Source organism: Bradysia coprophila, unplaced genomic scaffold (assembly GCF_014529535.1).
Source record: "Bradysia coprophila strain Holo2 unplaced genomic scaffold, BU_Bcop_v1 contig_358, whole genome shotgun sequence".
NCBI classification, from domain to species: Eukaryota; Metazoa; Arthropoda; class Insecta; order Diptera; family Sciaridae; genus Bradysia; species Bradysia coprophila.
Window position 1 is genome coordinate 2,401,188 of NW_023503616.1, and position 24,245 is coordinate 2,425,432.

The 24,245-nt window shown below is 33.7% G+C and overlaps 2 protein-coding genes across 2 annotated transcripts; one reads left to right on the top strand and one right to left on the bottom strand.

Annotated features, from left to right (window-relative positions):
* Positions 1-3,362: 3,362 nt before the first annotated feature.
* Positions 3,363-23,646, bottom strand: LOC119081801 (LIM/homeobox protein Awh). The gene is made up of 6 exons (XM_037191020.1): positions 22,810-23,646; positions 10,138-10,319; positions 5,380-5,597; positions 4,835-5,068; positions 4,588-4,758; positions 3,363-4,510 (listed from the first exon to the last, which is right to left on the bottom strand). The coding sequence occupies exons 1-6, from the start codon at positions 22,867-22,869 to the stop codon at positions 4,449-4,451; spliced, it is 927 nt and encodes a 308-aa protein (XP_037046915.1). The 5' UTR covers positions 22,870-23,646; the 3' UTR covers positions 3,363-4,448.
* On the top strand, positions 16,959-20,768 carry LOC119081734 (ATP-dependent RNA helicase vasa-like). The gene is made up of 6 exons (XM_037190903.1): positions 16,959-17,134; positions 18,041-18,076; positions 18,190-19,455; positions 19,526-19,624; positions 19,682-20,383; positions 20,448-20,768. Exons 2-6 carry the CDS (start codon positions 18,050-18,052, stop codon positions 20,571-20,573), a joined length of 2,220 nt encoding a protein of 739 aa, XP_037046798.1. The 5' UTR covers positions 16,959-17,134; positions 18,041-18,049; the 3' UTR covers positions 20,574-20,768.
* Positions 23,647-24,245: the final 599 nt, after the last annotated feature.

Below are 24,245 nucleotides of genomic sequence, written 5' to 3' on the forward strand. Positions count from 1 at the left end.
CGATATACGTGACAAAGGCCGAAACGATGAAATTTTCAAAAAAAATCGATCAGCGCGGCGGCAGCTGCAGTCGGAATAAAACTTTTCTTCCATAAGACTGGATTTCCGGCTGAGCCTTAAAAAATTAAAACATTTTTTAAAGCCTCACTACGTATAATATCGGCTAAGTCAAAACGACCTTATACATCATTCTTAAAATTTACTCATAATAGCAACGCACTACAAGCAAAAGTGCTTCGATTGACACCTGCCAAATAGAGTACTATTTTGTATGAAATTTTATCCCCACTCTTTTTACAGTGTAAAACTGTCAAGTTTCAGTACCCTATTTAAAGTACCACTTTTGCTTGAAGTGCGTTGATAATACGTAAACGGAACTACCCGGAAACACTTGGAATCACTTACGAAATCGACAAAAATTTTGACTCAGCCGCTTTTAGAGTACGTGTTGCATCAACTACCAAGCAATATATGGAAAACATACGAAAAGCCATTCTAATATTTTGAATAATCTATTTTGCCGACTTATTTCACTAAAACATACCCCTTGTTGCGCTACAAACAAAAATACTGATTGATTTCAAATTTGCCGATACAATACATTAATTCATACACATTCAATACCACACGTTTTTTTTTGGAACGTGAAATCTTACATTCCCATAGCGCAGATAAAAAATCTTTGAGAAATTGGTATGAATAAAAAAATCAATTAACTCTCACTCACCTTTTAAACCAAATCCATTTAATTATTTATTTTAAAAAAAGTATCTATAATACAATAATTAATCATAGCTGAGAGTAATTTGTTTTGTTGTATTATTTTCATAAATGTTATTATCTTCCCGAAATGAATATTTAGAAGAAAAAATATTGTGGTCTATACGCGATGGTTGTACAACTGCGGGAATATTGTTTCATATCTTGCAACTTCACATGTAGTAAATTTAATGATATTAACTTTTGTTTTTCACACAACACAGTGATATTAATGTTTTGACCCTACATTTGTGCACCTAGAAATATGTGCTTCAACGATTTGTAAGAATTTCTTTTATAATGTGGAGTGGGTGGTGTAGTACATAAAAATGATCAGAGTGTTACATCCTGTGATCCTGATGTAGACTCCTGAGAAATGGATCATCAGAACATTGAAACCTGTAATCCTGCTGTAGACTCCTGCCTGAGATATGATTATCGAGATGTGGAAACGAAACTATGAAAAATGAACATGTTCAGTACGGGTATCGTTTTCTTGGTCAAAGTTTCTCTCATTTGTTTTTCTGGCTAGTTTCGGACGTTCATCATCACTTACATTATTATATGCCTATGATCGATTCATCTGCAGCTAAACTCACACAGTCATTCTCAGCGTGTCGCTGAATGTCGTACTTTGTTTATATTAATCGTGAATGTGTTAAGAAGTTGTTTATGAAAATTTTAATTGTGTTATGCAAATGATGTGAACGAAGTATGCATTTTAAGTAAATATACGAATGCGTTGCTAGAGATACTTATAGTTTTTGAAATTGGATTTCTAAATGTTTGTCTTGCGTGAGGAAAATCATCAACCATTTGAGTTGATTAACTTGTATAAATATATCAGTTTGTTTCTCTATTTTCTAAGAATTGGAAACTTTACCACAGTGTCTCTTTCTGCTAAATCTTGCGGTGTATATTATTTCGATTATAGCCAACGTGTATGATAGATTATTCTGCAGGTTGAATCATTCCATAAAGAGCATACTTTTGTGCCCAATTCGTCGATCATTTAACTGGGCATTGACCTTCTGAAAAATCGACAAGGGTATCGACATATATCCGTTGCAGTGGCCGCAAAACCGTATGAAAAAAAAAAATCGAAAAGTCCAAAAAATTTAAAGTTTCATCCAAAATTAAGAATGGTATGCAGGGTCTGATTGATTGGTATTCACTCAGGGAATATTTTTAGAAGTCACTTTTCCCAATTTTTCAGTATTACCTTTACAGTTGATTACTTTGAAATAAGAGACACATTTCGTTCCAGCTGTTTATCAACTGATCAACTCATACAAACAAATATGTTTTACATCTTTAAACGGTTTTACATTATGTATGCGTGTACGTACATTGTACATTGTTCACCCGTATAAACAAGTATTAAACAAGTCGACGACTGTAATTTTCCAGAAAATAATTTCTGAGAATATCAGGGAAAAATGTATAGTTAGAGGCAGTAAAATTTCATCTTACAAACAATCACAACTTTTTATACGTCTTCATACTCTTTTACCACTATCACGCGCGTGTGTGTAGCGGATTCAACTGTATAAACAAGTGTAAACAGTTTTGATTGTATGTGTGGATCAGCTGAAAAACAGCTGAAGCAAATTCATTCCGAAATTTTACTGCCTCTGGCTGTAGGATAATGTTATACCGAAAATAGTCACTGCTATCACTTCATATATTTCAAAATACAATTGGACACAAGAGTGAACCCAAGCGCGACATCTTCATTTATTATTGTCTGTTGTCGATAACAGATGGATAAGTTGTTTCTGAAAGGCTTATTAAAATCAGTCACATTCACTGCTATGAGAAACAGTCAAATCATCTTAAATAATTGTCATGTTACCGTTCATCATCTTGCTGTACAATACGGGATTCCGATGATATTTTTTTTTTGAATAAAATATCATTCACTCATAATAATGGGGGTATTCCTGACATGGATGGTGATATAATAAATTATCAAAATGGTGTTTACAAGTATTTATTATACAAATATAACAAAATACTTTATGTGAAAAGGAAAAAAAATGAATCCATCGAATAATCCATGGTTCAGATAAAATTTAAAGTTTTTGAATTGACCCGGCGTAGCGAAAGATTTTATTAATAACATGATTTATTGTCATATTAATGACTATTTAGAATATGTAAAAAAAATATTTCGACTTTTTTTCGGGTAATTTAATATAAGATCGAGTTCTTGAGTTGTCTTTTCTTCATTTCATTTTATTTAGAATTTTTGTTCGTCTTTGTGAACATTTTGTCTGAATTGATTTGAATAATATGTGGTACGGTTAATATTATGTATCTTCGACGGCACCTTGTGGATTATTTAAATTATTAACTCTGTTTAATAATAATGTATCCAAAAGTTGTATTTTTATTTATTTTAGAATATTTTTTTTAATCTCCACCGGCAGACACGTGTTTTAGTCAAGTAATAGGAATTGGTTCCGGAGAAAGTTTTTTTTTAATATGATGAAATGTCTTAGAATTGGAAAAACCTGAGATTATTACTTCGTTAAATGAAACACACAAAAAAAACTTTGATTTATATTTGTAATTGTAATTTTTGTTTTAAATTTATCACATTTCCTTAAAAAATAATTTACATAATAGACTTTTATGTAGTTCGCACATTATCTTTTTATTCTCATTAAAAACAACCATTGAACGACAAAACTGACATCTGATGAGTGTTAATTTAAAGGACTTACACTTAAGGTACAATTAACTGAAAGAAAAAACTGAAATCATCCTTATTTTTGTGCGTGTTAATTTTTCATAAATATTTATTTACACAATGTCGAGCACAATTACTCACATAGAATTTAAGAGTGACCATGTTACGTGAGATATTTTTTAAATAAATTAAAATAAATAAATTAACTTTATACAATCGTTTTGGTGTACGTAATGCAGTGCTTTCCGTAATAATACTGTAAACAACAGACTTGGCTAGATTATGAATGTTTCAAAAATGATCTGACCATAATGGGACTTAGAATCAAATAATCGTTAACTTTTTTTACTGGAGAAATTTTGACTTGGTTCCATATTTGGTACGTTACCCTTATAGAAACAGTAAGCATATCGCGGTACAATCACTAAATCTGTTACTTCATTTTACTACAATAAGACATAAGGTCGTATTAGTTGTAGGACATCCGCTCATTTTTGTTATTGCTGTAGATGATTAACCGTTTCTGAAAGTTTAAATTCACTAGTAGCTTTTAGCCAGCCATCGGTGATACAAAGACAAAATACCGAAAAGCAAAATATTTATATCTAGCGATGGTTTAAGCTCTAAATGCAAAGTCACTTGAAGATTTTCATATCTAAAACAAAATTTGAGTCCGATTTATTTACCTACTTTCCTTTCAGGAACGGCAAGCACAATGCGATTTGCTCACTTTTATATTTTGTTTAACCTTTCACAGACGTCCACTATATCATTGGGATTATTTTCGAATCTGTTATTCACTACATTTTGCACAATGAGACGACGACATTAGCTATAGCTCATTATTCAACTTAGTCGTCTTTTTTGATAACAGATGATACAGCCGTCCGTCAAAGAATGTGATTAACTTTGTTAGTTTTAACATGAATTTTGCTGTAACAAACCACAGGCCAGATTTCATCGCTTATTAATGTAGCCGTTGTCGATTTTTTAGCTACACTTCGCTCTGCATACAATGGATACTAGAGTCTTGCGATAGTTCATCTAAAGATGATTCTGTAATTAACAAAAAAAAAGAAAAGAAATATTTTAGGAATGAGTGGAATTTGAATCAATAGCAAAAGTGAATTTACCAAAATTTCCATGAGTTGCATGATATAACGATGATTTTGAACTATTATTATTGTTGTTGTTGTTATTATTATTGTTGAGATGTATCGAATTGTGTGAGTTATTTTGAAACGAATACGTTAACTGTAGATTAATATGTCGACTGTAGGAATTTCCATCGGCATCTCGCGGAACTGTGTGTAAAAATCATTTCGTTATTTATGTGTATAACAAAGCCACAAAAAAAGGGAGAGAGAAAAGATGAATTACTTTTATTTTTTCCAGCATGGATGTGCTTTTTTTGGCGTGCTCGTGAATTTTGAAACCACACTTGGGTCACACGTTTACTTAAGCCTGTAACAGAGGCGATCCTTTCCAAATCTTGGCCGTCTGGATTACTATCTATTTGAAAATTTGCTTGTAGTACCTGTAATTGTTCTTCGGTAAATGTTGTTCTAACTCGTTTCGCTTTACTTTTATGGTACCCATCGACGTCGCAACCATCTGAAAATTATATGTTCAGTGCAACTGATATCATCAGCATATCAACAATGATTTTGCAAGCATATAAAACGTTTACAAAAATCAATCACTTGGAATCGAGACCATGAAACTACCGATTCTTTTCAGTCTTTAAAGCCATTATTGATAATCTATTACTTCATTAATTTTAACATACAGTTGAGCAAGGATTTAAAACCACATTAGATTGAGCACATTATTTAATGTCTGTTGTCGTCAATAACAAATGACTAACCGTCTGATTCCAAGTCAATCTCAAGAAGTTTGACTAAGATCGCTAACCTAGAACCTACCATCACTGGATGTTGTACCGCCTTCAATCGTTTCTAAATAATGTGCTTTACATAAAACACGATCGTCCAGTAACGCAAATTGTTCGCCAGTTGACAACTGTCTACCACATGAGTCACACGCGAAACAGGCTAAATGGAATACCAATTCACGGGCACGTCTCACCCAATCGGATGACGATATTCCACGAGTGCACTTAGAACACTTTGCACCGAAATTTCTGGAAAAAGAAGGAGAAAAAAAAACAAACATTAGAAACGATTTCTCTGATCGATTTAGTTGATTAACCACTTAAGAAGTAAGGTGTTGTATGAATTAGAACAAAAAAGAGACTCAAAGATGATTCAATCAGACAATTTTTAAGCTTACAAGTTATCAAGAATCTTAACTTTATAAATATAAATATTACAGACTTTACATTGACCATCGAGATGTTTATTTTCGATAAAGTTTTATGGGAGATCGTGATCATATCAACACGTCTTAATCATTCTGAAGAAAAACACTTATTACCGTCCAGATACAATGAATTAGCATATTCATTTACCTTTCAAGTGAGGATCTCAACGTGTGAAAAAATTCTTCTTCTACTTAAAATAGAGGCTCCATAAAAAAAAAACTTTGCTTACGTTTGGATATCATATAAAAAGGTATTCACACACAGTATACATATCATATCCAACAGTGATACGTAATATCAATAGAACGTCTTTTTATTTTCACAGATAATATTATTGTGTCCAAGATGACATATCAAAATGCTTTTATATGTAGCAACACAAAGTCGATTTCATTCATTGTTTGTGCTCTCAAAAATATTTTGAAGAAGGATTAAAAGAACGAGTGGTTTATACTCTATACGAACAATGCCACACAATCTATTGTAAAGATGAAAAACACTTTAAGTTTTATAGTCTAGCGGCTTACGACATTGCATTGGCAAAAGAAATGCTTCCAAACGAAGCGATTTACAATGCTGGTGTTATTTCAATATCTAGCCTTTTAATCTCTCACAAACCTAGAAAATATGTGATATAGCTGTTGAATATTATTATGATGGCAGTAGAGGCTATGTTAAGTGAATTTGCGTCTAAGTTTTCTTCAGATGTTTTACCAGTTAAATACGTATAAACAGCGTGTATTTGTTCATCAGCTGGTAAAACAGCTGAAGCGAATTTCCGTTCACGGTGTGCCTTAACCAACTTTAAATGGAAGTGTCGCACCACATCGGATTTTTTTTGCTAATTCAATAGGGGGAGGTAGACTGGTTACAAAAATAGCAATAATAAGAAAAACGGCTGGGAGAATTTTTTTTGCGACCACTTTGAAGTCATTTTTCCATACATTTTCATGTATTTTATGAAAATGACAAAAATGTTTTTTTCGCCAAAATACGCATTCACAATTTTTATCATTAAAAAACATTATTTTTAGCAAAAAATTCTTCTACAGTATGCATCTAAACATTGAGATTTCGTTTATACAGCTATTTGGATATATCAAATTCTGCTGGACATGAAAAATAAATTGGGTGTATAAACGAAATCTCAGTGTTTAGAGGCATACTGTAGAAGAATTTTTTGCTAAAAATAATGTTTTTTAATGATAAAAATTGTGAATGCGTATTTTGGCGAAAAAAACATTTTTGTCATTTTCATAAAATACATGAAAATGTATGGAAAAATGACTTCAAAGTGGTCGCAAAAAAAATTCTCCCAGCCGTTTTTCTTATTATTGCTATTTTTGTAACCAGACTACCTCCCCCTATTGAATTAGCAAAAAAAATCCGATGTGGTGCGACACTTCCATTTAAAGTTGGTTAAGGCACACCGTGCGTTGATATTAACTGTAAAATCTTTTACTTCAGTTGTTTCAACATACTTTTCGCTGTATAACTCTCGTAAGACAACATTAGCTGTAGCTGATAGATTCATTTGCTGCCGTCCAATAGATACGATGTAGCCGGACTATGCTTTAAAAAAATTGATTTTTCAAATTTAACTTTGTCAACAGTTGTCGAGACGGGATGGTGTTTTGGGTTACAACAATTAAAAGTATAGCCTTTAAATGCAACCAGCATATTCACTTTTCATGACTTATTTTTCTGTAAGTAGTGAATTATAAATGATCGAACAGTGATGATCAGTTTCGGGGAAAGATTCAACTGAAAGTGGTTTATAGAAGAATTTATAACAAAGACTGTTTTCAAAAAGGAAAGGATGGAGAATTTAACAACAAAGCAAAAGCTTTACGGACAGCAATTATTCAACGTAACAAATTCATATTTCATTACCCGTAAACCTAAATATTATTAATGATTTTATTGATATCGATTATTGAAATTTTTCTACAACAAATCTATCCATGCGTTCGCCGCTCATTAATCTCACGTTTTACAGATCAAGTGTATATGCTATTGGTAAAGTTTTAGATAATGGACCCCCCACATATCAAAAGAAAATTTCTTTTTCTGGAACCGAACAAAAGCCATTTTATCATGCAAATAACAAGATCGAATTCAAGTCGAAGAGTCGATAAATCTTTATTTTCAGAAAAAAAATGAGTTTAATAGAAAACTGAAATGATTTATCAGAAGTATTTTACTGAAAAAATAGTGATATTCCAGCAATTCTCTGATAAATAAATAGCGAAAACTATACGTAACTTAACGATCACAACAACAAGACATAGGATGTGGAGTGATCACCGCAGAAGTTCAGAATTGATAGTAACAGTAGATTACAGCAGATTACAGCATGTAAATGGCCGATTACAAAGTTTGCGGGCCAGAGCGGAACGAAGCCCGTAATTGCGCTAAATGTAATTAGGCCATCTTCATGGTCTGTCCTGTATTGTGCTTTAGTTGAAAACCACAACAATAAAATTTTAATCATTTCCAAAATTGGGGCAGTGTATATAAGATGTAAATTCAACGCAAAATTAGTTGGGAGCCTATAATTCGTATAGCACTGTCGTATCTGTTACTTCTTTTGATATAATCGGTTTCAAGAGATCGGTGCAAAATTTCCTTTCCTATAAAAGCGATTTTGTTGTTAAGCTCACATTACTCAGAGCTTGTCGTTGATTTTATGCCACTGCTATCCATAACAGTTGAATAACCGTGCAAAGAATTAGTGGGACAATTTTATTACAACATATGATGAACAATGTGATAATACATAAAAGTCTGATTATTTTTGTATTGTACAGACCAGAACAACCAAAGTCGAATAATTGTTTTGCGTGCAAGCAACAATTGAGTTTTTTATTCGTTTTATTTTGTTATCAATTTTCAGACTTAAGGTCTATATGCTTCAAAATTTTAATTAGGAAATTAAATAAAAACCGGTTTGTAAGGCTTTTATGCGTGGTACAGCAGTTTTGTACAGGACCTTGTTAACCTCTTACAATCATCTGTTATCGATAACGACATCAGGAATAAACGACCAGTACTGACTGATGCGGTCCTATATAGCAAAAATTATGTTTAAAAAAAATGAAGTAATAGATTTGAAATCAATCAATGGTTAGATCTAATGAAGTAATAGATCTGATAGTTTGGTTTTTGATATACTTTTGCCATGTGAAAGGTTATTTGGTATATTATCTAAAAGTAAACTTTCCGTTGAGTTTTGTTTTGTAATCCGAAATTTAAAGCAAATACGGTAAGCAACTCAGAAAATGAATTCACTTAGGACACTAGCCTGAGACAATTATTGATTTATCTGACAGACATCTTATATTTCGATTTGTATTAATAAAAACAGCATAATTAGAAGAAGAAGTGAGTATGTTTGATCAACAACAATATTTACCGATCGACTACTGTAATTCAACGATAAAGTCGGTATTGTTCTCAAATTAGGTAACACACAACCGATATTTGTTCTAATCTGCCCAAATTCAATATTTATTCGACTAATTTGTTGAAGGTCAAAAAACAAAAAACCGTCTGATTGCGATAATAATGTGGTAATGTGCTATCGTTTTTGCTCTTATTATGCCACTCGCAACAATAACCGATATTGTCTACCAAATGTCTATGAAATATTGAAAGAAAAGAAACGTTTATGGACTGAAGAAGAAGAAAAAAAACTGAAGAAGCCGAACACAAGTTATTGTTGAATTTCAGTTTCACCTCTATCAACCATCCAAACAGATTACAATGACATAATTCAAATTATTTCGCTAAATTATGTTCGAAAACATTTCTAATACAAAGAAGATTTTTTTTTGTTGTAGTTTTGCCCGAAACTTCAGTTTAGAAAAAAACAACAAACTTACATAACAAAACGCGATTGCAATAAAATAATAATAATAAATATGTTAAGGAAAATTAATTGGTCAGTTACCATATTTTATCAATGAATGTTTATTTAAATGAGCAACATGAAAAACATTAAAAATATGTTAATTCGGTTGGCCCACCGAAAAATGTTTTTTTTTTCTTTATTTTGATATCTTCTCTGTTACTTTAATCGAATGGCATTGCTGTCGATTTTCTGACCTAATTTGCATAAAAACATTTTTAAATTTAATTTTATACGTAATTCGGCATGTATTTTACCGAGATGTTTATGGACTTTTAAGTATTTTTATCGTCTTTTTTATACATTTTCTGATAAAAAAAGACCTTTTTACTTCTTGAGCTGTGTTAGCCTAAACATTTTTATTTCTACCATTAAAACCACTTGACAAAATCCTATTCTATTTTATGTAAATGGGTTAGTAGCCACAAGATATATTTTAGTTTTTCTTACTTTGCATAATCGGCTTTACAATAAACTTGACGTTCCCTAAGAAAGCATGATGGTTGTCTGTCTAATGGTGTCAGGCATATGCAGCATCTGAGGCAACTTCCATGCCAAGAGCATCCACCAACTTCGAGAAAATAACGATCGGATATTGGTTCCCCACATGATGTACATTGGCGGAGCTCCGTCTATAAATAGAAATAGTTTTGGATTAAGATTTACAGGAAATTTATTGTAACAGCTTAACGTTACATCTCTGTACGTTTTATAGTGCCGGATGATGATCTGTTTTGAACCAATTACAGTTAAAAACCAATCTGTGGTTTTTATCTGATGGATTATTTAAAAAGTTGGTAACCTTTTTACAGACTTCCACGACTGGTTGTCCAACAGTGTTATTATCGAGTCTCCTCATTTTTTCATGGAAGCATTTACGATAACTTGAAATCATAATCTTTTACTACATACGTTTTAACATTTGTTTTGCATTATTAGTGCATGGGACTAATATGTGGCTTTAATGTCGATAACAGATGACATAATCGTAAACAAATTTTTCTAGAAGTAGATTCAAGCATTAGTGCTATAGAATAGGGTACTTAAACTTTCCAGTGTGTCACACATCTGTTCATTGTTTAAATAATTGGAATACGTGGTTTATTTATTAATTTTTATTTTTCCGAGCTTTCGCACTGTAAAACATTGTAAAAACAATTCCCTACAAAATAGTACTCTATTTGGCAGCTATAGACTATGATCACTTTTGCGTGAAGTGCGTTGCTCAAGTCAAATTAAAAGAAAAAAACAATTTTGTCGTATAGTTTGCGGATCCATTACATAAAACAAATTTTGAAATTCTCCAAATGGCCACAAATTATGATGCAAACAATTTTGGGCATTCGTGGCATTCGTGCGAGTTCAACGAGCTATCGCACGCTAAAATCAGTGATCATTTAGTCGGAAGTAATATGTCTTTTTGTAACTAAGGAATTTACATAGAAATTGGTTGATGCCTTAAACGAAATGGAAAATCATAGATTGTGGCTTTGTTTGTTACTTATAGTTAGAGACGTTTCTCCTCGAGTCAAATTCTTATTGTTAGAATTTTTGAGTTCAGGCGCAGAATGCGTTGCCACGGTACAGTTTTGAAAGTATTCATAAGGACTTGCGTCACATTTTACTCTTTTAAGAGTTTTTGACTGATCATCCTTGTACAACAAATCTCGCCCAACCAAAGTAGTTTACTTTCCAACGAACTTTCACTCCCCAGTGATTTTTCACATTATACATACCACATACCTACTGTACTCATTAATAACTATTTTATTGTTGCAAGCAAAATATTCAAGGATGTGTAAGGATGTATATGACTAAATAATCGTTTTAGACCCCTAAAATTTTAATATATTTTCCGATCCAATGAAAAGCAATATTTTTGACTTTATAAATTGTTTATGCAAGATGTGTTGTGTGTATATACAATCATCTATGAATATGAATAATTTTTCTATTCAATTTCGTCTACAACATTGAATGTTTAGAATGCATTCTATGTTGTCATGTACCGTAAAACCTCGCGCCCAGCATAAATGTTTAACCGCATTTATTTGGCATGGCAAAATAACCAACCAACCCTCTCAATAAAAACAAAATAGAAAAATTTGAAACACAAATTGGGGACCATGTACCATGCACATTCCATTCTATACATTGATTCGGAGAGTGAGAGAGATTGGCAATGGAATATATTTACGAAAAATTGCTACTTTAAACACATGTATGAAATTCAAATAAATGGTGTGAACATATGTTTCAGAGGGGATGAAATTCGTGTTACGTTTTGCATTCGAATGATTCTGTAACAGAAACGTATACACAAGAAAAATAGTGGAGTACGCAGTTTCAAGGGTAGATTTCTGAATTCACATTACATCCATTAGTATGAGTGAAATGAAATTTTAGGGTTTTTTTAACAATGATTTTTGGAAGAAGACTGTAATGGGAATTTACCATGTTACAAAGTAGTCTTGTTGTTAGTTGAATATGTTGGTTGGTACATATATATACGTACAGATTGATGGGCCAATTTTTTTTTTATTATTTCAGTTGAATATTGCTTTATATCACACACAATCTGACAATCGTGAGAATTATCAAACTGAAATCAATTTTGAACTTTGATTTTTATTTCCGCATGATATAATCGTAAAAGATGTGTGGAGGAAGTATTATGTTTCCTTTCGACTCAACTATATTGTGGTAAAGTTAACTTGAATGATAGCTCGTTTCCTTATCTGTTCAGCTATACCTGTTGGTAGTTTTGTATTTGAAAAAACTGGGTGTAAATAAATGCAGTTAAAATGCAGTTTGTGTTAGACGTAATTTCACCCATATAAGTAACGGGTAATCATCGGTCATCGAAAGCAATAAGATAAGTAAACAAATGCCTCTTGTCTGAGGTTATGTTAAAAATAATGAAGTAAAAGATTTTTTATCATATAAGTGAATTTGGTCAATCCGAGACGAATACGAAGCAACAAACTCATGAGCACATGAATTTTCAATTTTGTAATGATTTGTCACCGACTTTTTTTTGTCGTTGCGTCATTTCTTATGGGTTAATTATCCAAAATGATTTAGACCATTTAAAATTTTTTAAAGTTAGCAACATCGAACTTATCTATACCCTAGGAACTGTAAAAAAATATCTAGGATCTTGGACTGCTTCTTAAGTAACTATTGATGTAATCTTTATTTCAAAGTAGTGTACTGTGCTTGGCTTTTATTTTCATGTAATGTTGCAGTATGCAACTTCATAATGTAAACAACCATATCACTTTCGTGCTATGAAACAACTTTGCACATGGAAACGAGCCCTGTATTATAAAGAGTAAAAAATGTAGTGCTGCCATGACGACCAGTACAGTCCTAGCCTCTTTTATCGCGAAATATGCAAAACGAAAATTTGATATAAGTCTGTGCACTTAGAGATAGGGCATGGGACGACGGACTAGTTTACCCTGAAAACTACAAAAGCGCCATCCTTTTTCTCATAGCTGAATACGGTTGTTAAAGAGCTGAAGAGAATTTGCTGACAAATAGTGAAACCGTCAACAATATCCATGCCCTATTGTTTATCAAATTAAGAAATAGAGCTTGTTAAATGGCTCAATAAATAGGGAAATGATGTTTGGAAACTAAAGCTCGAATGTAATAGATTTTCGTAAATTTCTAGAGGTTTGTTCCAAATAACTGTAAACATGAATTTTGACTGGCCGAACGAACACGATTTCATTCATAGAGATCGGTTTTCATATAAATATTGATGACATGTTCGCATAGTCGGTTGGCCTGTAGAGGCGCTACATTTTTTCATAGTACTTCATTATCACTGTACTATTTTTTGTGTAACAACTTCACATTGATTCATTTACATGAAATGTCACTGCAGTGAAGTTTGTTCATGAAAAAATAATTCAGTGACAGCAGACTTTTGATGAAGAAAAGTAGTAAATTGTAATAGATTTTACCCTTAGTTTCTAAACTCCATTCTCCTATAAATTTGACAGTAATTTGACAATTCGTATGGCCTTGGAACAGACCTATAGTTCTCATCGGTTTGTGAAACTGATGTCAGTAATGCAGTGGATTACTTTGACGATTTTGTGATTAGTTATCATAGCCAACCTCAAAAAAGCGGAATATTATTTAAATTCCTGCAAATCCAGCAACAAATTTTAGAAATTTGTTCGAGCAATTCAACGCTTTTATTTTCTTTGACTTCAAATATAAACATTTCACGGTTACTAAAAATGTTTAATTCAATTTTCCATTAGCATTTTCTATGTTAACTGTTTTCCTAAAAAATATTTCAAAAACTTCCCCTCTTTGCGAAGTTGGCTGTGTTTAGTTTGCACACAATTTTTGGCATGCGATCGCACTGCCAGTCGTCAACCGAAGAAATCTAATAGATTTCTATTTCATCATAAAATTACTAATGTCAGAGATCTATTTTTTGAGAACTAACTTCCAAAGAAATAAAGAATGAAGTACTGAAACATTTGTGGAGCCTCTACAGGCCACCCGACGTTTAATATTACTCCGGACAATTATTTTGGCGGTAATTTCTTAAGACTAATAGATTAAGTAAATTGTATCAATCTACAGTCAAATAGGTGTGAGAAGCAAATCGTGTTAAACTGACAAGCTCTGAGTATGGTACCTTAAATGTAAAATGAATGTTAAAACAATTGAAGTACAAGATTCGTTAATAATACTGGTCATATGATTCCCGTCTGTAACAGGTTAAGTTGGCGTAACGATTGTTTGTTCGAATGTTCTTCTTGTAGAACCGCAGAAAAAAGTAAATTTCAAATGTTTTAATTTAACAGAAGATATCCGAGCCGGTCTTTGTCAATTACCCTGTTATATACCATCAACAAAATGGTCTATTTATGGAAAGTAATATTATAGCTACCTCAATTATATGATTAATGGTTATCTTTTTGATAGATCTTAGCACCTAACATATAATTACTAAATTGTTTGGCAGTTTTGTGCTACCTTACACAAATCTAATTTAATGACCGGAATTTCGGTTAGTTTCTGCTAATGATCTTTAAATTAAATTCCACTTTTTTTTTACTCTCCATAACGACGATCTCGATAAAACTGTGCATGGTAGATGTATTATTATCGTCGTTAAGGTTATACAACAGCGAAAATACAAAACATTGAAAATGGATTTATGAAAGAAGACCATGTGAAAAATCTTCTTTCCAAAACCTATTAATATTAAAAATCATTCAAAAATCCATTCATCATTTTATCCTTTAAATAAAAAAAAAAACTGTTATCGTCTAACCAACCAGATTCTTCACAAAACAACAGAGTGTGGAAAAAAATATGTTCAAGCAGATGTTTCCCGAAGTCATACATCAAGTGTTGTTGTGTTGTAGTACCACAAATAATTGTTCAAACTCGTAAGCATAATCCGTGACACTTACCTTTGTCGGTTATACGTATAGTGATAGATTAGGTGAAAAAAATTGATTTTATTGATGAGATTTTGATAATAAGTGTTTCCAAATCATGTTTAACCTTTAAGAAGTTTTATTACAAAACATTCCGACTGGCCAATAGAGAAGCTCCATTGACTGTTGTAACATTTTTTTTTAAACAAAAAAATCAAACACAATCTGTCTTCTTTCACAGGCGGCAAGCATATCGATATCAGCAGTGTTATTATAGGTTCCAATAATTCTGTATGTTTATCTAGCAAGTTTCAGTAGATTTGATGCAAAAACTTTTAGTTCTTGTCTTGTAAAATTCAATCGGTTGTGCTAGGAGTATATCTTAGGGTCAGAGCATACTTTTGTCGCTGATATCGATAACATTCTAATAGCTGTCCGCTAAAGGTTAACACTTGTAAATTTCGTACTTAACTGTGGTTTCACCAAGAGCAATAAAAATCCTATAAATTAAATGAAAGCAAAATAAGTTCGTCATTCCATCATCAAAGAGCAACGTACTTAATTCAATTTTCATAAATGTTGCGACAAAGAAAAGGTGCTATGTCCATCCATTGACGCCACTTTTCTGGGTATTTGATATTTTAAACACACAAAAATCTATACCAAAAAGTCAAATGCCTCCTCTAACAATAAAACATACAGTCCATGATATATCCATTTAACTAATATTATGTGTCCATAAAAAAACATAATAAACTTCCCTAATCAAAACCATAGTCCTGTGTAGGTTTTTCATAAATTTTTACAACTGTTTTAGGTGTAAGTTAACAACCAAACCCCCTGTGAAGTTCGTCTTTTTTCTCTATTCTATGCGAGCCTCAAGTACTTTTGAACATGGATATAAATAGTTTATTATTTAACACGCCTTTCAAGAACTACAATAAAAGCCGTGTCCCGTGTTACATGCAGTTATTCAGCCACAAACTATACAGAAAAAAAATCTATTTTAGCATAAGGGTAGAACGATGCATATGCGTATATATACGTCCATTGTACATACCTATCTACTATATCAATGATTGACTGATCTTTTTTGTAAAATACAAAGTCTTTGCGATTTTATTGCTATTGAAAAATTATCACCTGGTGAGGAAGGTTTGTGCCATAAAATTGTGACCCAATATTTTTTGGGACGGTTTAGGTCTGTTATCGAAAACGGAAATCAAGAAAATCGGCAGATATAACGAAGACTAGTGTGACCTTATGCAATAACATACTTCTTGAAAATAAGTGATCAAGATTTTCGATCGATTAAAATAGATCAAAATAAGTAAACAGATTCGGTAATTACGCAAGATATGGTTGCCGTATAGGAAAGGTTAAAACAAACAAATAAACAATCTACTCTACAAGCTAGAATATGCTATCGATAAGGGTTTCAGGAACAAAAGGCACACTTCGACTGATGCGATCTTATACAGAAAAATGATGTTTTAACAAAATGAAGTAAAAGACAAGGTAAAAGATCTGAAATCAACATCTTGAAAATACTTCGATCAAACGAAGTAACTGCTTCAATATGCTTCCGTCCGTTAAAGGTTAATATTGTTGATATGCTGTGGCCACCTATTATATGGAAAGTTAGAGATAAGAGACATTTTTTGATTTTATAACTGTCAGTAAACGTAAAACTTCAAAAGTTTATACAAAACGGATAAATTTCTTCTAATTTTCTAGTTTTCCGTCGACTATTATAAATCGTAGTATAGTATGATTGCAAGAAAAACGTACTACTATCAAAGGAATCGAGATGCTTTTCCAACCTATGCTTACGAGAGAATGTAAACCCAGTGCACCTGCTTATATGTATGCATCAAGCTCGTTATGTCCGAAAAAATAATTCGTCTGCAAGAAAAATCGGCTCATTTATCTTTTCCGCGTTGCTCGTGTCGCTTCGAAGTTTTTTGTGCGCTGTGCATTTTTCCGAAAAGGACGCCAACTAAGCTGTGAAACAGTTTCATCTTGATCAGGTATGAGCGATTGAATTTACTTTTTTCTATTAGAATTTAGTCGGTTTGTTCTGATACAAGTGCCTGAAGTGACGGTAAAATATTTAGCGCGACCAACTTTCACGAAACATTCTTACTTCGATTGATCGAGCGTGGTCATCAATTGTAAAAGAAAAGGTAAAAGGTGTCCTAGTGCCTAATCGAGCAAAGAAAATAAGAATTGATTGGTATCAGTAAAAAAGTTTAGTTTTTTGTTGTTCTGATGTTTCAGCAATAAGTAATTTGTGAAATACGCATGGCATCCAGAAAACTTTCGAATAGCGTGTTCTCGTCCATTTTTAAGTGAAGCAGAGTTTGCATTGTTGTAAACGGGCTATTCCGTTTTCCGTTGTACAAAACGGTTTTGTCGTGTTTTGGGCATTATAACTGATCGGCTTTTTTTGATAAAAATGTTAATTTTCGTACGGGCATGTATGAATTTGAGGTTATGTTAAGCATTGAAAAAACAATGCACGAAGTAACAACAATGTTCTTCTTGCGAAAAATTCGGATTATTGTGCATTGCATATCATCAACATTTTGGAGGGAAATTAACCTAAAAAATGTTGACGTTTGGGAAAACGAAGTTGTGACACAAAGTTCAAATAAACTTCAGTTCGTTTTCTTCAATTACCCATAATAAAACTGTTTACTAGCCCAGAATGGCTCAAGCCCGAATTCAGACAGTCAAAACCTTTTCAATCAAGTTTCACTTCAATCATCAGCACAGTACGTAGGACCTCCGATGTACGTTAGCCATTCAGCTGAACCGAACCGAACAGAACCGTTAAGTCTCTCTTTGACCATAATCCGTCTACTACTCGTCCTAAAATCGCTGAACATTTTTTAACAACAAAAACTTTGACAGTTTTTCAATTTCGATTTCAGATTCCAAACATGGCATCCACATTTGACAATACTTACGTAAGCATGGAATTTAGTTTTTTTTAAATTTTTTGTTAAATTTAGCTGAAAAGATGTGAAATTGGGATTCTTAAGTGAACCATAAAACTAAATTTCGTCATTCTTTTTCTTAGGGATTCGGAAGTTCAAGAGCGTCTGACTTAAATAGCGGTGGATATCAGCCTCGTCGTTCCAATTGGATTTGTTCAAATTCCAGCTGCGCAGCAACTAACTTCGGTAATCGGGATGAGTGCTTCAAATGTCATGAAGAAAAAGGGGATGCTGTAGATGCTCCGGCCGACTCCAACTTTAAACCGCGTCAGCGAACTGAATGGATTTGCACCGATACCAGTTGTGCAACGAAAAACTTTGGACACCGTACCGAATGTTTTAAATGCTACGCAGCGAAAGGTGATGCCGAAGATGTTGCAGCCGAGCCATATAAGCCTCGTGCAAGCGATTGGATTTGCACCAACTCAAGCTGTGCCCTCAAAAACTTTGGCAATCGATTTGAATGCTTTAAGTGTCATGAACCGAAGGGCGACGCACAAGATGCTCCTGAAGATTATACACCGCCGGCGCGTCAGAAAATGGAATGGTACTGCACTGATTCCAGTTGTGGAGCGAGAAATTTCCAGAGTCGAACCGAATGCTTCAAGTGTAGCGAACCGAAAGGTGATGCCCAAGATGTTCCAGCTGACTCTTCGGGTGGAAACAAAACTCGTGCGAACGATTGGATTTGTACAAACTCCAGCTGTGGAGTTAAGAATTTCGGCAGTCGAAACGAATGCTTTAAATGTCAAGAACCGAAGGGAGACGCACAAGATGCGCCAGAAGATTCATCGGGCGGCAATCGTCCCAAAGACTGGATTTGCTCAAGCTCCAGTTGCGGAGTAAAAAATTTTGCAAGTCGCAGTGAATGTTTCAAGTGTTCGGAACCGAAGGGAGATGCTCAAGACGCACCTGACTCAGGAACTGGCGGTGCACAGGATGATAAGCCGAAGGAATCGTATATTCCGACAGAAGCCAATGAAGACGAGATATTCACCATGAATATTGCTGCTGGCATTAACTTTTGCAAACTGCAAGATATTCCCGTTACAGTAACCGGCGACAATGTACCACCACCATGCAGAAATTTCGCTGAAGCAGATCTTCGCCCGTTTGTCCTCGAAAATATTACGAGAAGTGGCTATACTACCCCTACACCGGTACAACAGAATGCTATTCCGATTATATCTTCCGGACGAGATTTGATGGCCTGTGCTCAAACTGGTTCGGGAAAAACTGCCGCATTCCTTATACCGATCATCAACAAACTATTGACGGACGAGCGTGATATGATGCCTGGGAGTCCGCATGTTTTAATCGTTTCTCCCACTAGAGAATTAGTGACTCAGGTAAGCAAAGATTATGCAGGCACATTGTTAACTTAACCGGAGATTTAACATTCATTTTCCATTTGCAAAGATTTACTACGAAGCAAAGAAATTTTCTGCCGGCAGCTTTCTCAAAGTCTGCCAAATTTATGGAGGCACCGTAACGAGCCATCAAAGTTCTAACCTTGCTGTAAGTGTCATCAATTGATTCTCAACGAACGTTTGACTATTATTTCGTGAACTTTAGCACGGCTGTCATATTTTGGTGGCTACACCTGGACGTTTGCAACATTTCTTGGACAGCGGATACGTCGATTTTAAAGCTATCCGTTTTGCTGTACTTGATGAGGCCGATCGCATGCTGGACATGGGCTTCGTAGAAGCCGCTGAGAAAATTATGGGACATCCGACAATGGTTCCAGTTGGAACACGACAAACGCTCATGTTTTCCGCAACATTTGCTGAGGAAGTGAAGACTTTGGCCGCCAAGTATCTCCATGATTATCTGTTCTTGGCCATTGGTGTCGTTGGTGGCGCTTCGCAGGACGTCGAACAGATCATCCACGCGGTTCCAAAACTTGAGAAGAGAGAGAAATTAACCGAAATTCTCGACGCTGAAGATCCGAGCGGTACAATTGTTTTCGTTGCGACACAACGGACTGCTGACTTTTTGGCCACATTGATGTCGGAGTCGAAACATCCAACAACATCGATTCATGGTGCTCGATTGCAGAGTCAACGGGAACAAGCCCTTCGTGATTTCAAATCGAATAACATGAAAATTTTAATTGCAACGTCAGTTGCTGCCCGCGGTTTAGACATACCGAACGTGAGCCACGTTATAAATTATGATCTGCCCAAGGAAATTGACGACTATGTTCACCGTATTGGAAGAACTGGACGCGTCGGAAACAAAGGAAAAGCGACTAGTTTCTACGATGAAGAACAGGTAAGATTTTCAGACGTACGTCGTTGTTACCATGTTCAATTCCAATTTTCTTTTTCAAATCAAGGATGCATCGCTTGTACCCGATTTGATAAAAGTATTGGAAGGAGCAGGCCAGACTGTTCCCGATTTTCTGCAAGGCGGTGGCGGTGGACAAACCGGCGGAGGCAACGCGGATGATGAGGAGTGGTAATCGTTCCATCTTTTTTCGCTTTCGTTCTTTTTTTTTCTGACGGATATCATTTCCTTAACCTTATTTTACTTGAATTACAAATCGGAATGAAAAAAAAAGAAATTTAGAATCCAGAGAGATTCAATCATTTTTGATTGTAGCTAGTTAACTACAATAAGACTTTGTTTATCGGAAATATAATGTTTGACGCAAATATCAATTATTTTGCAATTGAAATCGCGTGTTTCTTTCATATTTTGCCATTGTATCGTTAGGTAACTTGGTTAGGAGTACCTAAATGTACATTGTTAAGCTGTACCAATGTAAGTATCAACCGTGCAAGTTAGCGATTTGTGACCTCTTTTTTTTATTATTTCGTATGGTGACCTCTTGATATGAATAGGAAGAATCCAAATGCATTCACTTAGCCTGTTCAAGAAAATATTTTCGATCTTGAGTACTCGCGAACAAAATTTCACCCGCTCAGCTGAGAGAAATTGTAATTTTTATTAAGATTAACACAACAATTGAACTATCATAGCATGTAAGCTTTCTTTAGTAGCTTTCTAATCAGATTATTTACGGATTGATTTCCAACAATAATCTGTCGACATTGCATCGTGCCACACATTTTTTGTAATTTATCGTTCAATTCATACCTATCCTGCCTTCCCTATCCTACCCTTATTGGCTCGGCATGAAAGATCATATTTTCTGATTCCATTCCTTCAATTCAGTGCCAATTATAATAAGTCTTAGAGGTAGAAAAGAAGTTAGATTTCGGTTGTTTTTCAAGTCAAGAGTTTAACTCTTGTGGAATTGAATTCAATTCCACAATTTTTTTTTGCCATTTTTTCGTCTTAGAATTCTCTAATAAATTTTGCTGAAGATCAAAATTCGACCAACAAATTGACGGCCTACATATTAAAGTCATGTAGTTACCAATGTATGGGTTATATACGAGTAAATTTTTAACAGGTCTGCGTCCTATACGAGCAAACTGAACATCTTTAATTGATCATCAAACCTTTAGTTGGATATTTAGTTAGAAAAATTGGCATGTGGCGCAATCACTGGTAGCTACAGTCATTTAGTGTATCCAATTCACGTGTTAAGCAGGTGATTTGAAATTTTTCTTTTGACGAGTGAAAATACAATCATCCCATTCGGGCCGGACTAGTTCCTCAAATAATCAAAAATGTCTGGCAAATTCACCCCAATTCGATTACAACATTCTCAATAGACCAACAATCCAATTTTTCATGGCTTTACGCCAACTACGAAAAAATAGTTTCCGAAGAGAACTGTTTCAGACGGTGTAATTATTGTATTTAAAATCTAGAAGTTAATCCAGATAATTGTATAAAAATCAAAACATTAAAAGCGTTGTATCTTGTACAACCTTCAAGTTTCCCCGAGGTTAATTTGCAAGGAACGTGAAATTTCGTCAATAGTCATTGACTATTAGTCAAGGACCAAGAAAAGTTATCTTGCATCTCTTCAGTTTATAGAAGAACTACATCCACATAAGCACAGTCAACATTTTAATTTAGTTTTGTTTTGAAGAGAATTATTTAAAAATAATTCTCTTCAAAACGAAACTAAATTTTACAAGATTTATAGCTCACCCTGGACTCTGTTTATTTTCATAATCTCAGTTTTCCTCAGTTAAACTCGAAAGTTTCAATGTTTTCAATTACTTAACCTTCTATAGTCAGCAAGAGTGTCTTTTTATTCTAAGAGTAATTATACCTAGAGAGGAAATTTCGAACAAAATTACGTAAAATATGTGGTCCCAACATCAAATACGAAATGTTTATTGGTATAATTGGTCTTAATTAAGAGGGCGAATTGTACTATCAAAACCGAACGTATAGATGTATTGGTGTAAAATTATACGAAATGTGTATCTTATACAAACTGATGTTGGGACCATATTTCGTCGTACAAATTTCCTCTCTAGGTATAATTACTCTAAGTTTTTATTTACCTAATTTGTGTAAAATATATCCCTGTGTTTGATACAAAATCTTGTACTTCATTTGTTTTAACTAAACATTTTACAATATCAGAGAACAGCAGCATGAGTTTTTGTTGTTACTATCGATAACAAATGATTGGTAAAAATCAATGTCACACTACCCCTGACTTTAATTCGTCGTTGTCGATAACAGATGACATTAGTCGTTCATAAAAAAAATGAATCAAAATTAGCTAACACCTCGATAGTAAATATCCATTATTCCATATTATTTACCTTCATTCCTTTATTTAGGTTATCCGATATGAATATGTTTTCCTTATCGCACATGAACATCAATGTCAGTTTACATTTTTAACATTCAAACAGTAAATACAATTTTCTCGGACGAGTGCACGAAACGGATCACGATACACAAATCTTGATATGTAAGCCTAATAATCTTGTCTCAAGCTATTCCACTTGTCTAATCCAAACATGTTTTTTTAGACCATTACAATACACCATAATAATAAACCAATTCAAAAACTGATCTCTTAATCCACCAGTAATCCGCTCTATAAATTTTCTGTCTGACTGAATGACAGCCTTAATATATCGGAAACGTATTTTTTCTTTTAAATAAAAGTGAGCAAGTTAATCGATAAATTTATGCACGACAAAATGTTTTTAATCGAAAATTCACTTTCGATATTTATACTAAATGGATTCGATACATATTCAATTTGTAGCACAGCCACTCGTGATATATAATACTTAACTCTAATTGTTGCACACAATCACTTAATTTATGCTATCAATCGTTAAGTTTTATTTTAACCTCTCATAGGCGGCAAGCATATCATTACGATACTTGTGGAATCTGTCGGTTATTTGATTTGTTCTTAGTTTTTTCAAAATCGATTCAAATAAAATCTTACACTTTATGTGGTTTAACTTGCATTCTGCTATATAAGACGATTGTAGCCAGTGTTCATTATTTATTTTTGCCGTGGTTTTCGATAACAAATGATTATAGCCGTCCGTATAAGGTTAAACAAAATCAAAGATCTCAGACGATCGATGCACAAAACTATCAGATCAAAACAATCCGATCATAATCACATCGTATTGGATTGAATACCCGTGTGAAACTAAAGTAAATTCATACAAATGAACATGTCAAAACGAATTCTCCATATGAAAATTATGTTTATATGTACGAGAGTATCATTTCGGATTTTGTCGATTGGTTGCTAAGAGGCGGTGCTAAAGTTGTGTTAAATTTTTACGCCCATCTTATATGTTTCCTCTTCCTTTCGTTATATATATACAAAATACAGCTGGATGAGTGTACGCTACACGACGTTAAAGATTTTTTTTCTCGGTTCGTTTTTCTCGTTTCGTTTTGTTTTATTTGGTTGTTCTGTTGTGATAAATTTTGCGCCAGAGCTGTTACGAGAATAATGAATTGATGTTGAAAGATGTTTTTTTCTCCTGAATTTGTAGACTCAATGCATGGCTTTGATACACTCTTTTCTGATTTTCTTTTTAATGAAAAGTACGACATATGTGTCTAGTCAAAATAAGTGAAACATTTGAAAAGTAGCGATAAACTAACTGAAATTTATGAGGTATACATCCTTTTACGTGTATAGTTTTATATTCCCACACCGAATTTACTTGGAAAGCAATCATCGCGCAAAGTGCCGGTAAATGAATTATTTTCATAT